At 41.2% G+C, this 16,797-nt stretch overlaps 1 protein-coding gene across 5 annotated transcripts in view; it reads right to left on the reverse strand.

Annotated features, from left to right (window-relative positions):
- The window catches only part of STARD13 (StAR related lipid transfer domain containing 13), a gene marked incomplete at both ends in the record, with an annotated part of 251,181 nt that overhangs the window by 19,443 nt on the left and 214,941 nt on the right, over positions 1 to 16,797 (reverse strand). For 3 of the 5 annotated variants that reach the window (XM_080690170.1, XM_080690169.1, XM_080690171.1), the window contains 3 exons: positions 3,284 to 3,443; positions 4,571 to 4,744; positions 6,270 to 7,633. In XM_080690170.1, coding sequence (XP_080546296.1) covers positions 3,284 to 3,443; positions 4,571 to 4,744; positions 6,270 to 7,633 — 1,698 coding nt within the window. Of the gene's footprint in view, positions 1 to 3,283; positions 3,501 to 4,570; positions 4,745 to 6,269; positions 7,675 to 16,797 lie in introns of all 5 variants that reach the window. The other 2 variants (XM_080690167.1, XM_080690168.1) reach the window with 2 other exon arrangements.

Below are 16,797 nucleotides of genomic sequence, written 5' to 3' on the forward strand. Positions count from 1 at the left end.
TAAAAAAAAATAGTTAGAAATTTGTGATGGACACTGGGAATTAGCCAGCAGGCAGAGGTTGAGGAAGTTTTGGTGCCCACTCTCTTCTGTATTTATGACTTTCTTCTCTCCATACAACTTTTGCTTTGAAAGGAAATTGGGCTCAATCATAGCAGTGATACTAGTGCCACACATAGAATCTGCAGTGGGCAGGAATGGTTTAAATTCTACTATAAAAACTGGCTGGGGAGTAGAATAGTGTTATTATAATTTATTTGTTCAGTTCTTTATTGTTTATTTGTTTATTTATTTTGGATATTAGGGACTGAACCCAGAGGAATTCTGCCTCTGCTCTGAGCAATATTCCCAGCTCTATTTTATTTTATTTTATTATTTTTTAATTTAAATTTATTTATTTTTTTTAATTGGTGCATTGTAGTCATATATCAATCTCATTGGAGTACAAGACTTGAGAGGATATACAAGCACACATCATCCAATTAGCCCTCATCCAGCCCCCATCCCATTCCCTCCCCCTCCCTCGATCCCATGCTTCTTTGGTGATTAACTTTGATACATTTGTTTATGTACCTCCTGCATTTTAAAGAGGCTCCGTCCTCCACTATTCCATACCCTCTGATTGGTCACATTAGTTGCTTCACTATAGGGCCCTTTCTATAGCTCGACCTCTTCCTCTTGCCCCTTTCCTCCTAGTTATTGCTGATTAGGGGAAGCGTCTGATTTATATTTTCTGTGATATTTCTCTGTACATGCCGCATTGCAAGTACCAATCCCACTCTTGACGGCCCCAATAGTGGCCTGGCTACCCGGTGGACTGATCCAGACCTTGCTGGCTCAAGCAGTGGCCTTGCCTCATGGGAGGCCCCGATTCTGGTCTCGCTGTCCCCCACACTGACCTAACCCCTCAGCTGGCTTCGATCCCGGCCTCAGAGGCTGCAGTAGTGGCCTTTCCTCACGGCAGGCTCCAATGCCGGCCAATGGCCCCAGCACCGGCCTAACCCCTCGGCAGGCTCCGATTTTATTTTATTTTAAAAAATTTTTAAACAGTCTCACTAAGTTGCTGGGGGTCTCATTAAGTTGCTAAGACTGGCCTCAGATCTGTGATATTCCTGTCTTAGTCTCTCAAGTACTGGGATTACAGGCATGTGCTACCACATCAAGCTATTTCCACTCAACTTTGTTCATGCAAAAATTTAGGGTCACTTACAATGATTTATAGCATACAATGATATATCGCTAAATTAAGCATAATACATAGGTAAAGATAGAGTAGCTCAAAGTAGAAATGAGGTTAAGCAGAAATTCATGCCAAAAAAGCACATATATTTACTACTGACAGACTATGCATTTGGCTCCAAGTTTTCAAGCAGCCAATTGATAGAGGAAAACACACCCAGCTGAGTGAACCTGGTGTCTGTAATACAAAAAAACAGATCAGTTGTCCAAAAGAAACACAATGTCTTAAGAACTGAATGGAGCTAGAGAAAAAAATTCTTCCTCCCATTCTCAGGGTGAGGACACGGCATGATTCAATGATCACAGTCACCAACAGCAAACCCACAGTGGATTCATCAATGAGCTGTTGCAGGACCGGCTCTTAAAGCATCCCTTAAAGCTGGAGACAGTGTCACCCCAAGGCTCACTAGGGAAAAGCAGTTGTAACATTGCACTGGTTATAGTCTTAGACTCTGATGTTAGACAGATTTATAAGCAAGTGTGGACTCCATCTGTGAGATTGGGCTGTTAATACCACCCAGGGTGGGTGTGGGATTAAATTAAAGAATGGAAGCACCCAGTTGAATGAGCCTAGTGTATATAATATAAAAAACAGACAAGTTGTCCAAAAGAAACACAATGTTTTCAAGAGCTGAATGGAGCTAGAGAAAAAACACAAGGTATGCTTGCCTGAAACATGCCAGGCAGTCAAGAGAGGTTATATTATTAAACTAATGACATAGATGGACTATGTTTCCTGAACAAACACTGTTTTCTCTAAATAGAGTTTTTGCTGATAAGCAATAACTGGCTATGCTTTTGGAGCAAAATACTGTCATGCCATCCTGTTTTTAAGTAGTTTGCTACCCCTATTTCTGAGAAACATGAGGTAAGCTATTAAAGACATTTCACAAAACCAAAAGAGCCATCATCACAACAGCAGCCACCAGCCTTGTACTATGAAACTTAAACATGCAAAAATGCCCATCTGCAGAGTGTCTAGAGAAGTGGGAAGGGTTGAAAAGGCATGTGTTCAGTTCTGAGATGATCCTGAATGATGAAGTTACTCCTATATTCCTCCAGTGAAAATGGGCATTTCATTCATTAAGAGCTGACTTAAATCTAAGTGTGTTCTCAGTGTTGGGGTCTCTACAGGCATCAGTAGCTATGATCTCTGAACTCAAGTGGCTTAGTTCATTCCTATTCACTGAGCTAGGGCCAAGGGTAAATCAATACAAGCTGCAAGTAATCTCAGGTTGGTACAGATTCCCCATATGCCACTGAAGAGTATGATGAGCAAAGACCATTGCATAATAGTTGTCTGGAAATACCCCTGCTGCTCAAGGTTGCAGCATATGAAATAGGAACGTGGCTTTATTTTGGAGAGCATGTATAAGAAACTAATAGGCATTAATTTGGAAGAGCAAAGGCATTGCTTTGTAAATTATATAATGGATGTCACTCTGAGCTTAATCACAGTTCCACGATTTTAGTGGCCTTCAAGCAGTACCAGAGGCAGAAAATAATCTCTGAATATTTTGTTTAACATGAGCCTTATAATCACCTCTTTTAGATGAGAGGCTATTTGACTTAGCTGATGCTGTTTTCATATTCTACTTGCACATTTTAAAAATAATTCTGTCTTTGGTTTCAAGTTTTCCTGATCATAGTGTCGCTGCAAAAATTAATAGAGACCTACAAACCAATTTTTCCCCAAAAATTATACAATAGGGATAAAGGAATGCTATGAAATCAACAGTGGCATTGGGACAACAACTAAGAAGGAAAGGCAGTACATAGTATACCTTCCAGTATCCAGGGGATGTAGATTAGACATCACAAGTACAAGCTATTAGCATGAACTTTCTGCGGTCACTTCAGGGTATTACCCCTGTAGTCAACGAAGAAATAGCCTCGCATAGCTTGACGGGGATGTTGCCTGGTCAAACTAAATCATGCAATGTGAAGATTGTGATGGTTTCATTTGGGGCGAGGCAGGTCCTGCCTGGTAGTTGACAGATCTGACTCAAGCCCAGCAATCCAAACCGCGTTTGGGTTACAGCCATACCTGGTCGAGGCAGTTGCTGCGGAGATATCTCAGTGCTTGCTGAATGCTCTGAGGCAGGGGTTGTCCCGTTCTTTGGACGTGGACTATGAGAGGGACACCAAAGACAACCTTGTCTTTGTAATCAGGAACTTTCATCCTCTTCATGAACTTTGGAACTGACCTAGAATTCACAGAAACCAGGTCATGCAAGCCCCCTGGGGCACACTGTGGGAAGAGGCTGTGGAAGCAAGAGAAAGGGAAGCCAAGCTCTTGGTGGAATATTCCACAGACATGGGGAACATTCAACATTCTCTTTACATTAATCACATTACACGCAGTACTATGCAAGGCTCTTGCCTGTGTGTTATGTCTGTTAGACAGCATGATTATGTTAGCAGAATGTATTTGTAGCTCTGTGTTCAAGTCAAGTGGATAGTTTTCCAATTTAATTGTGAACAACACATCTCTTGAGTGATGGGCATTTAAACAACTCTCATAACACACACACACAAAAAAAAAACATGTGAAAGTTATAAAAGGAAGAAGAAATCTAGTTGGAATTGGGGCAAAAAGGAGGGGAAAGGAGATGGAACACAGTTTTGTACTATGTCCTTAGTTTTCTGGAACAGTTGTACTTTTACAAGGGATTTTAATACACAGGCATATTTATTTGACTATGCAATTTATAATATTCTAGAATACTTTTATAAAAACACCATTGATTCTTCTTTATACATAGTATGTAACATAGGACAATCACTGACACATTTCAAATCCACCAAATCATCTACAATAGGGCCACATACAAGTCCCAACATATGCTTTTGCCAATTCCTTCATTACAAAGGTTCACTGGATAGTCTCATTTTTATTTGCCAATGAAATCAAAGCAGAAGTGCATGTGAAAAATTAAATGCTCTCTGAATGAATCCGTGCTCTAAATAGTGAGTTCTGCATTGGGTCAGAAGGTACAAGTGACAGATGTTTCTCTGCACACTGTCAGAATTACTGTACACCAAGTTTATTTTTAATTCCTCTGTTCACAATTAATCACCCTTTTCTTGTCTCTTTTTCTGACTGCCTTCCCTGGAAACCAAGTGAAAGCTACAAATAAAACCCTGCTTCCTGTGAACTCCATCACACTGAGCTGTGGCTGCCCGGAAGCTGGGGCTGCCAGGCAGAACTCTGGGCGCTATTACACAGACAGTGTCAGTGAATGGATTCCTCAGACATCAGAATGAATACTGAAGCATTTGCATGGCATACTTAGCTCTGAGCGAACGATCTCCCCGTGAACGTGCTACGCACCATGTCCAGCCGTGCTTGTTGGACATGGAGTATTTCTCCATGATGGCCGTGAGGCGAAGCAGAGAAAAGCGCTGGAGCAGGTTCAGCTGGCCGGCCGTCTGGCTGCTGATGTGGGGCGACGCTGGCGAAGGCTGGGGCTGGTGCGAGAGCTGGAAACTGTTCCATCGGAGTCGCCTGTAGCAAAGAGACCATCAGAGGAGTCAGTCACTGAGTGGACTTATTAGTGGGAAGCACGGAGTATCCCTCGTGGATCAGTAGCGAATCAAGACCATTTCTAAGCCAAGACAAATGGAATCAATGGCATGTGTGCAGAATTAACATAAAAATAATGTTCCTCCAACTTGGATAAATCTGGAGAAATGTCATATTATCTGTCTTATTATTGATTCCTAAAGTGTTGAGAGTAGCTGAGAAAGTGTGTGTGTGTGTGTGTGTGTGTGTGTGTGTGTGTGTGAGAGAGAGAGAGAGAGAGAGAGAGAGAGAGAGAGAGAGAGAGAGAGGGGAAATAGGAAAGATAAAAAGACAGGGAGACTGAAAGAGTTCTGTGGACCATTCCACCCTGCCATCTGTACCTCCACAAGGAGCCTAGGTGACAAGCTCAGATGGTAACACACGAGTGAGCCCCAGGACACGTCACTATCTCAACCAGAAACTCAGCAGCACACACAGTGCTCCTGATTCTACGAGGCCCTTCCCAGTGCCATTCTTCTAGGGTGCTTCTGAAATGGTCTTTGTAAATCAGCTTTTATGTGGTTTGTAATCAGAATCTTCAAGCAACAGTAACTTATGCAGTGCACACCTTAGATCCCAGTTATTTCTCATCGAATTAAAAAGGTTAGAATGGAAAGTAGAGACCTTTTAATTAATACTGTTGCCAGGTCATGGGAGAAATAGGTGCACAGATTCTAGGCCTCCATTATCTATGATTCCCTACATTTGGTGCCTGATGTAGACTTCTGTGAATAAGAAGCTCAAAAAATTATTATTATTATTATTATTATTATTATTATTAGTAGTAGTAGTACCAGGGATGGAACCCAGGGACATTGTACCTCCGAGCTCCAACACAAGCCCCATTTTTTTTTCTTTTTTTTTTTTTTTGGTGGTACTGGGGTTCCTGGAAGCCCTTCTACCTCCGGGCTACACTCCCAGACCTATTTTATACTTTTTTATTTTTGGAAACAGGGTCTCTTAAGCCAGCGGGGCTGGCTTTGAACCAGTGCGATCCTTCTGTCTCCTCCTCTCAAGCGCGGGGATTACAAGTGTGCCCCACCACACCCGGCTCACAAGCCCTATTTTTTAATCTTTTTATTTTTGAAACAGTGTCTCACTGAGTTGCAAAGGGCCTCGCTAAGTAGCTGAGGCTGTCCACGAACTGCAATCTTCCGGTCTCCACCTCCCAAATGCTCAGATTACAAGCGTGTGCCACCACGCCTGGCACACACAAAAAAATATTTTAAAATAGGATTAAGATCGAAATAAAGGGTAAACAGAGAAATGTGTTGACATGGATCCGATCACGGCATCTGTGCAAAAGATCTACTACTTCTGTTCAAATTATTCTCAGCCACATAAATCACTAAGAATACACAGCATCTGACATTTAGAAAGTACTCTACCCATGACTGTTAAAGAAATGAACAAAACATAACTATTATAAAATGGGTGAAACATCATTTTACAAAAGCATGTCACCTACCTGTTTGGCCTGGTCAGAGAGGCCCCTACACCAGAATCCCTCCTTTCTCTGACTCCGGGGGCCTCGGACTCATTCAGAGATGTTCCATCTCTTTCCACATCACTGGGTGTTGTTCGACCTTCTGAGACTGAGTTTCCTTCAAAATCTAAGGTGATCTGATTAGGAGGTGGAAAAGGGGATAAACCAGGCTCTGCAACCAGCGCATCATGAGTTTGTAGCTCAGGCAAGACATTTTTCGACCAGTCATCTACCACTTCTCGGAGCCCATTGACATGATGCAGAATGTCGTCCAAGTGAGGGAAGAGTTCATCCTTCTCCAAGTCCAGCAGGTCTCCTGTGCTGGCGTACAGATGGGAGCCTGGGACGTTGTCGTAGATACTGACCCGGCTTGCTCTGTGGCAGGACGCCATGAGCCTGGGCTCCCTCGCACAGGGGCCCTGCTGTCTGCCCAGGGAGATGCTCCCGGTCCTCCAGTTAACCCCATTGCTACTGTCTGTGGGTGAGAGGCTTTCGATAGAAAGTGCCTTGGGGAACGTTCCTGGTTTGTGATCCTTGGGGATATGTACCACCAAGTTCTCTTGGGAGTGAAAGCCGGGTGTGTGGTTTTGGTCTACCGCATCCTGCAGGGCCGTCCCCGCCAGCACGTCCAGGTCCTCCAAGTACATGCCGCCGCGCTTGCTGGCTTCCTGGTGGTATTTCCGTTCCTTCAGGCACGGCGTGCTCACCCCGCTGCTACTGTTCTCCGAGGGGCTGCTCTCACTGCTGGACTTGCTGGAGCATGGAAGCCCTTTTCTGCAGGCAGCGGGGGGTGAGCTCTGGAGATCTCCGTTGGGTATTTGGATGCACTGCATGGTCTTAAAGGACTCTGGCTCTTGCTGCAACACGGGCCTACCGATCACCAGACCACCCGTCCGCCCCGGGCCCTTATGTCGCCCGTGGACACCTTTAGCTCGAAGTGTTTCCATGCGTTTCAAAATCGACTTGGCCCTGGCCCGGTTGGGCTTCTCGTTCTTGGGGTAGAAAGGGTGGTGGTGAATATCTCGGGGGGATGGCGGGAGGCCGCCGCTGACGAGGGTGGCCTCCAGCATGACTGGGCTGTCTACACAGTACTGGCCCGATGGGCCGCGGCTGTCGCTGCCACCGCTGCTTTCGCTGTGGATGGAGCAGACCTCAGGCTCGCTGAGGTCTGTGAGGACGCTCTCGCTGCTGGTCGTGTTTCTCATCCTAGGGCCCCCCGGCGACCCATTTCTGTCTCCCCCAGGGAACAGCGTGTGCAGGTCGTCCACCCGAGACCACCTGCGGCTGGTTCTTTGGAAAGTCCATTTGTTGCTGATACAAAGATCTTCTTCATCTGAGTCGTCACCCTGCAAAACATGTAGTAGGAAGCGTGTTACCAGGAGCCCGCCTGCAGGCAGCCCAGGCACGCTGGCTTTCAGCCCCTCCCCTCTACTCCCCAAGGTTCTGCCAGCACACACTGGCACCCCTGCCTAGTCCCTCCACCACCTTTCACTGTCTGTAGGTTCTCTCTCTCCCTGGTGACTAGAGGACTCAGTTCTCTGAGTTACCTTCCTCTCCATTTTAATAGAGTTTATGAGTCCTGCCTTCCTCTCTAAGAAGTGTTCCCTTGGCTGATTACAAAGACGGTATAATTACCATCTGACTAGACAGTGGAAATATAAAACACCTGCAGGCCTTTTTCTCACCAAGAACTCAAGCCTGCTATAAAAGACATTTCTTTCCCAAAAGCTCCTTGCCAAATCCCAGGACCATTATTTTCAGTAACCCTTTTCTGAACCTCAACCTCAATGTATCTCAGAGTGAACACACCCTACCTTTAGTCTCCCAAGCTTGATTCTTGCTATTTATTTTCTGTAGGGGTAAAAGCAAAATTGGGTACTGGATTTCTTTAAGTAGAAATTTGGGGATCAATCTAGAGATCACATCTGAAGGGAGGCTGATCCAGCTGGTCTGCTTGGCCAGCAGAGACTCCTCTGTGGGACTCGCACATCTGAGTTGCAGTCTGTTCCCCCGGCTGGGCTAAGTCTTGCATTTTGTATCTCCTACATCCACTCATTGGTCCGGCTTTTGCCTGAATTTGCAAGGCCCTGGGAGATGATGGTCTGCATCCCCCAAGGTCAGAGATGCCTCCTTTATCTTTGCATGGCCCTTGGGACCAGCACAGACCTTAAACCAGAGAATATAATTTACTGGAAAGAAGTACATGAAGTAATGGGGAGGATCTGCTCCTGTCCCCTCTCACCACGCAAAACTAAAGACCTACCTGGAAACAATTTTAAAATCTGTTCCCTCATTCACTTTTCACTCACTCCCTTAGTCTAGGACCTCATATCTTTGTCTCTGGAAAATCTGTAAAATCTGGCTGGAATCCTTGTCTCCAGCATGTTCTTCACCTAACCAGCTTTCGGCAGTGTGCTCCAGATATGATCAGATGATTTCCCAGCTTAGAAGCCTTCTGCTTGAGAGCTCCCACTCTCAACTATTACACAAAGGGTAAGGCCTCCTGTTTTGCTTATGCTTATCTCCTCCTCAATGCCAAGGCATAATCATTGCTTAATTTTTGTTAATTAAACTTATTTTTATCCCAAGAACTGGTTATGAGTATTAGTGGCACCAGTTAAGAGCTACACAATTGTGTATAAGTCACTTACTTAAGGTAATGGATTTAGTATTAATTTGTTTAATTTGTTTAATTTGAGTTAATTTGAGTTTGAGTATTAATTTGTTTCTTATTTTTCAATGTCTGTTCAATTGTTTATCTTTTGACATATCTATTTTCCACCTTACTTTGTAATACATTCTGTTTTCAAAGAAAAGCAAAAAGATGCACAGTTGATAATTGTTGGGATTTTCCTATGCTGGTTTATTCCTTCAAATTCTAGATTCTGTCTGTGCTGGACTAAATTTGAATATTCGAGTATAAGGTAGAAGAATATACAAGCCAGAGTACTAACGAGGATTACGTAGCTTTCATATCACAGTGGGGAATTTAGTTTTTTTTTTTAAAGTTGTATAAAGATTTGGTAAAGGAATTTTAAAAACTGTAATAATACACGTGAATATAAATGCAAGATTCTGGACTATGACTTAAAACAGACTTTTAAAAAATTGGTGCATTGTAACTATGCACAATGGTGAGATCCACAGTGATCCATTCATATATACACATGACATTACTTGGTCTGCTTCCTTCCCCAAACTCCTCCACTTCTCTTCCATTACTGTTCCAGTCTCCCTCCTAATTTTCTTGGGATCGCTTTTCTTTCCTTTTTTCTCTTTCTGGCTTCCACATATAGGAAATGTGTGGCCCTCAATTTCCTGAGTGACCAGTCTCACTTTGCATGATGTATGTCCTCTGGTTCCATCCATTTTCCTAAAAATGACATAATGTTGTTCTTCTTTATTAAAAAAAAAGACTTTCTATGTGGTATTTTCTGCTTCCTCTTTTCCTGTGATTGGTATCATAAAAACCAACATCTGAGGGCCCTTTATGTATAAGGCACCATGAGAGCTAAAGGCTGAGCTTGCTGGGTTTTCATATCACCTTTCAGGAGGCTTGTGAGAAGAAACTGATATTAAGTAAGCACCCTGAAAAAGTCCTTTCAACAAACAGTTTTACAGAAGGCAAAAGAAGGATCCACTTTTAATGAAAATATAGATATTTAAAAATAGAAACTATAATATTTAATGTTGGTTCCAATTCCTCTCAATTCTGGTTACTGATGCTGGCAAACCACATACTTATTGGATAAGGACTCCTTTATTTAGGGTAAGAAAAGATGCCAAGCTGAGCTGTGGGCTGCGGATAGAATGCTGCCCCTGTCTGCTGGGCTCTAAGAACTTATTACACTTGGTTTGGCCAAGAATAAGATATTTACAACTCAACTGAGGCATGTGAAAAGTGGCACACTCCTGAAAAAAGAGGCAAACCATTCAAGGAAATTCTATTTAGGTTGTTTGAAGCAAAGCAAACAAACAAAAACCAAAGCAATAAAAATAAAAACAAAAACAGCAACAAAAAAGAAAAAAAATCTATTCCCATTGGGCACCCTGTACATATAATTATTATATTATATCCTAAAAAGTATCAGCATGGTTGATTGTATGCCTATTTTTTCCACTAGTGCAAGATCCTTCAAAGTATTGCTAGTGATACACAAGGCATACATAGTATACTAATTTCTTCTTTTTTTTTTTGCGGTACTGGAATGGAATCAGGGGCATTCTACCTTTGATGTATACTCCTAGCCCTATTTTTTAATCTTTATTTTTTTGAAACAGGGTCTCACTGAGTTGCAAAGGGCTTCACTAAGTATCGGGGGCTGTCCGAGAATCATGATCCTCCTGTCTCTCAGCCTCCTAAATGTTGGGATTACAAGTGTGTGCCATCATGCCTGGCTTACTAATTTCTTTCTTTTGTTGGTACTTTGATATTTTATTTGAGGTTCAGCATCTCTAATTCAAAAATCTGAAATCTAAAATGCTCCAAAATCTGAAATTGTTTTTGTGCTAACATAATGCCACAAGTAAGAAATTCCACACCTGACCTCAAGTGATGTGCAACAGTCAAACCACAGGCGCACTAAAAATACTGTATAAAATAATCTCCAAGCTATGTGTAAAAGAGGTGTATGAAGCATAAGTGAATTTAATGTTTAGACTTGGGTCCCATCCCCAAAGCATTTCATTATGTGTATGCAAGTATTATATAAACAAAAAAATCTGAAATCTGAATGATTTCTGGTCCCCCAAATTTTGGATAAGGACTACTCAGCCTGTAGTTTATTTTAGTTTGTCTCAGTTTTTAAAACATGTTGTTGAGCCAGGCATGATGGCGCACGCTTGTAATCCCCGTGTTTAGGAGGCGGAGACAGGAGGATCACGCAGGTTCGAAGCCAGCCATGCTGGCTTAAGAGACCCTGTTTCCAAATAAAATATAAAATAGGCCTGGGAGTGTAGCCCGGAGGTAGAAGGTTTTCCAGGAACCCCAGTACCACCAAAAAAAAAAAAAGTTGTTGGAGACTCATCAAATTTATTTGACAATGCACCAAGGGCCATGAGCTATGGTATATAAAACAAATTGTACTTGAATTTAAGTTCGATTTATGCACTTAGGACTGCACAGAGTATTGAGGCACATGTCAGACTCCCAAATAGTATTTGTGGAAGTATTCTGATGGTTTAAGAGATTGCCAGGTTTTATCTATTTGATTTTTGTGGAGATTAAAAACAAATAGTTTGTGATTATTTAGAAATGCAAAATGAAAATCTTTATGAATTAGATATGTTTATAAAGAAAAAAGACACTTCAAACTAATTTTATTCTCAGATCTTAATGGCTTAGTAAAATGTTGACATATTATGATACAGAATGACAGGATTTCAGCAAGGAAAATGACAGAAGGCTCTTACGGTACTGTTGTGGCCAAGGCAGCTAACTGTGCAGGATGCTACTAAAGTTTTGTTAGTAAATGGTCAATTAACTCCACCAAAGAGTGTGGTCAAGAGGCTGAAAGTAATTGAGGGTGAGATCTCTGGAGGCATGCCTCAAGGTTATAGCCATTTTAAGAATAAGTTCAATGAGCCAGAAGAACTCATGCTTCTAAAATATAAAGATGGCACAAAGCTATTCACTAAGGGATCACGAGTTAAGCATCCTTTTTGAGACTGTTTTCTCAGCTGTAAAATGAAAATTATAACAACACACATCCAAGATGATTAATCAACAGAACAAGATGAGATTATATGTGAAAATACCACAGAAGCATCAAGGTGCTATATAAAAGTAATTATCATTGTTAAGAGAATAGCAATACAGGCTGAGCCTCCCTCATCCCCAAATTCAAAACCCCAAATCCTTCAGAGGCTGAAAGTTGTTTTTTTTTTAATTTTTTTTATTGGTGCATTATATTCATACAACTTATTGGGGTAAAAAACTTGTATGTACAAACATGTACTCATCGCTGATTTAACCCCTACCCAAATCCCACCCCATTCCCTCCCCGTCCCTCCCTCCCTTGCTTGGCTTAGTGATTGACTTCGATATGTTTAAGTACATTGTGAGCTTTAGAGATTTTCCTCTTCCCCCCTCATTTCTCCTCCTTTAGGTTGTCTTGTTTGCTCGGCTGAAAGTTTTTAAAGGCTGACATGACACAAGTGGAAAATTCCATACCACAAAATTTTATTCTGTCCATAAAGTTAATAAAAGTATTACATAAAATTACCTATAAGCTATGTGAATAAGGTGTTTATGAAAAATAAATAAATTTTACATTAAGGCTTGGGCTCCACACACAAAACATTTCATAATATATATGCAAGTATCCCAAATTTTGAAAAAAATTATATCAAAATCCAAACACTTCTGGTGTCTAGCATTATGGACATTATGTATATATCTGCACTTACATATTTGTATATATAAATATAAATATCTTAACAGAATTGAAAGATGGCCTGTTAAAAAGCTGAAACTGCATAATACTAACTTTAAAAACAACAATAAGATGTACAGATAGAATGAACTTAGTTCAACCACTGTTTCAATTAATAGCTTTAAAAGTTCTGGTAGATTTCATCTTTATAGGAGTTAACCACATCACATGGCTACCAAAGACTCGATCTTTACAATGCATGACCAGAGCACTGATCTGGGAAGAGGATCCAAAGACTAGGAAGATCAGAGCCCACTGTATTTTTATTAGCCACATATATCAGGAGCAATGGGCTTTTTGTAAGTGCCACATTTCGAGGGGGGTTTGTTTCTAGGGGAATGTAATCAGGATGATCAAGGATGCAGGAATCACTACCTCCTTTAAGGATAATTAAAAGAATTAACCATTTGGTTTAGAAATAAGGAACTATAAAAAGTGCAATTCAAAGTGTGTTCAGGGGGCTTCCAGTGCCCAAATGTCCAAGTGCTCAGCAAAATAGGTATAGAAATTAAGAATTGAGCTGGGAGTGGTGGCACAAACTGTAATCCCAATACTTGGGAGACTGAGACAGGAAGAATGCATGTAGCAAAACTCTCAGAAACCTAGTGAAAGCCTATTTCAAAACAAAAAAGGAAATGGACTCAGAGATAGAGGGCTTCTGCATTCAACTTCCAGTACAATAAGAAAAGAAAAAGAAACAGAAAAAGAAATCGAGAGTTGGCTTTAAAGCTATTTTTCACCATTCGACAGGACGATGCTATCTAAGCTCAAGATTGATGGATAAGTCTTATTGAACGGTATAAATTAGTTCACCTACTATAACCCCCATTGTATGGATCATATGTAGGACATACTGTTTCAACATAAAGATAATCTAAGTTTATAACTTTAAAATTGTAGGATATGGCCATGATGGCAGGTCAATTTTTATTATACTGAATGACCTATTTCATTTAAAATAAAAGGTATTCCATAACCTTAAACAGCTTTGAAGCTGTTTTAAAATTGCTGACTTTCCATACTCAGTAGACTATTTTCTTTATGATAACTGGTACAAAAATAACAATACAACCAAAAGCCATTTTAGATATACATTTTTTCTATGATTAGGGCTATTGCTCAGCCTAAACTAGACAAAACTCACTCTTGCATTAAACATCTTATATACTTATGCTCAAAGCTTTTGTTAAAAGTGTGTGTATACACAATGGAACTCTACTCAGCAATAAAAGAGAACAAAATTATGTCATTTGTAAGAAAATGGAAGCACCTGGAGAACATTATGTTGAGATTAGTCAATCACAGGAGGTAAAGGGTTATATGTTTTCTTCAATATGGGCAGGACGGGGATTATTTGGGATACAAGAGGTACTCCAGTTCATGAAGTAGTAACCTCAGTGGAGCCAGAGGAAGTCTAAGGGAAGGGGAGGAGAAAGACTGAGGTTCATTACTAGAATACTACCATCAACTCTGTTTATATGTGAACATACCAACATCAATATCAGTACTTTGTACTGGGAGGGGGGGAATGGGGATTCAGGCGGGGATACCAAGGGCCGTGTATATGTATGTCATTTCAACATGATTTACATTATATTAGGCTATAATGTACCAATAAAAGCACATAAAATAAATTCACAAAAAAGTGTATAGGCATTTAATATGGGAAATTAGTTTATTGTATTTCAATGTAAACTTTTCATTTAATTAAGAAAGATGAACAACCAAAAATGAGTACTATCATGATTCTTCATATATGGATACTTTCAATAAAAATACATATGATTTTGATCATTTTTCCTATTTCCTATCTTATTTGTTCTGCTTATATTTATTGGAATTCAATTTTCATGTCAGTTGAGTCTAATGCCAAAACACTTAGGCTTATATCTTCTACAATTTTTTAATATTCATATTCCTATTAATTCACTTGCACTGAATTTTATAAAAGTATCAATGGCAGATTAAAAGTGAAAATAAAATAAAATAAGCAATTCACCCCAGATAATTTGGGGAAGAGTAAGACAAGAGACTTTTCTATGCAGGGTCAGGTGATAAATGTCTTAGGTTTACAGGTTTTACAGTCTCTGTTGCAAAGACCATTGCTCAACTCTGGCATTCTCTCAAAAACAATGGGTGTGGCTGCATACCAATAAAACTTTATTTACAAAAACAGGACCAGTGCTTCACCAACTCTAGAAGAGGACTGAAGGTATGTGCATAAGGGAAATCCATATTCTGTGCCTCTCCAGAGAAAAGAGCTAGGGGCCCATGGGCTAGTTAATTTCAAATCAGCTTTTAGCTTATTACACAGAAGACTTTCTTAGTAATTAGAATAAAATAAATTGCCTTGAGACAGAAGAGCTCAACTTGTTGAGAAGCTTACAAACAGAGGCTGAGAAAATTATGAGGGATGCTCTAAGAAGAAAATCTAGCCATGAGTGGTGGAAGTTCAGAAAACATGACCAAGGACCTCTTCCAACACATGGATCATAAGGTTCTAGGACATTCTCAGGCAATTCAAAACTGTTAATATTCTGCAGCCAAGCGAATGATGAAATACAATGTCGTTCCTCTCTCCTCTGACTACTGCTCAGAGCTGCCAGAAGGAGGCTTATTTGGTGGGAGATGCGGGGGTGTGAAAGGCAGTGGGGAGGTGGGGTGGAGCCTGGACCCCTTGTCAACAGCTGCAGCTCCTCTGGGTGCCCACAGCATCCAGGCCAGGAGGTGCTGTCTGCAGAGCAGCCATTAGTCATGGTTTCTGTGTTGTTTTCCACCTTTGGTCATGATTTCAGAGAGTCTTATTAAAACTGTAACTCTAACCAGACTCTTCTTTTGAAGCTGCTCTTTCCCTTCTGAGACATCTTTGGTAAGAGGACAGGAAGGTGCCTGATGGGGGCCCGCATCTTTCTTTCCTCATTTATAGTCTGCTTGGAGTCTTTAGACTCTGACAATTTTTTGAGTAGAAGTCATATCATACATAAACACCAGCCCTAATCAGGGGGATTCAATGCCATCATGAAGCCAGTGGGACTTTAGTAGGTAATAAACAGAAAGCAACATTTTTCTGAGGATGAGCAGCTTGGCATATACCTTTGAGTTTTTAATTTTAGATGAGCCTCTGATGTTTGGCTTTTTCTAAAACTGAGATCATTCTTTGTTGAAATTATATATTCCTTGGAGATAGATGCCAAACAGACATGCCAGAAAGAAGTTCTTTTTTTTTTTTTAAAAAAAAGCTAGAATTTGGTTATGTATTATCTTTACATGGGAAAGAGGAGCCACACAATCTGCAGCTCCAAGAGACAGCTAATCCACAGTTCCACGGACATTTAGAAGTGTGCCTTCTACTGAAATGAACTGCAGCTAAGCGCTGAGTCAGTCTATTTGGAAGCAGCAATGTGCCACTTAAAAAGCAGCAGGGCTGAGGAACCTGAAGCCACAGGCGGCCCAACTGCAGGTGTCCCCAGGCTTTCCTGAAATACCTCTTGGTGGGGTTTTAGTCCATATTTCATTGAGGTGTGTCATGGTTTGGAGCTGGACCATCCCCCAGAAGCTCATGTGTTGAAAGCATGGTCCTCAATATGGCAAGATTCAGAGGTGGGGCTTTTAGGCAATGATTGGATTGTGAGTAGATGAATCTTTTCCATGGGTTGATTAACCCATTGATAGCTGGATGGAATCAGCTATCTGGAGGAAGTAGGTCCCTGGAGGCAGCACCCTGGAAGGGTCTATGCTCTCCCCGGCCCCTTATTCTCTCCCTGCTTCCCAGCTGTCATGAGCTGAGCAGCATTCCTCCTCCACACCCTTCTGCCACAACGTTCTGCCTTACCTTGGGTGCAAAGGAATAGAACTGGCCAGGGACTGAATTTTCTGGAATCAAAAGCCCAAGTAAAACATTCCTACTTGATTTGGTCTTGTCAGGTATTTTGATCACAGCAAAGAAAAGCTAATACAAGATACACAGCCAAGACTGTGAGGATGATTCTTTGGGTCCTTCCAGGACCACTTTTGGCTTCTGCAAAACAGATACTATCTGGTGGGAAGGCAGGTGCAATGCCATTTCTCCTTGTGCT

Source organism: Muscardinus avellanarius (assembly GCF_963383645.1).
Source record: "Muscardinus avellanarius genome assembly, chromosome: 2".
Classification (NCBI taxonomy): Eukaryota; Metazoa; Chordata; class Mammalia; order Rodentia; family Gliridae; genus Muscardinus; species Muscardinus avellanarius.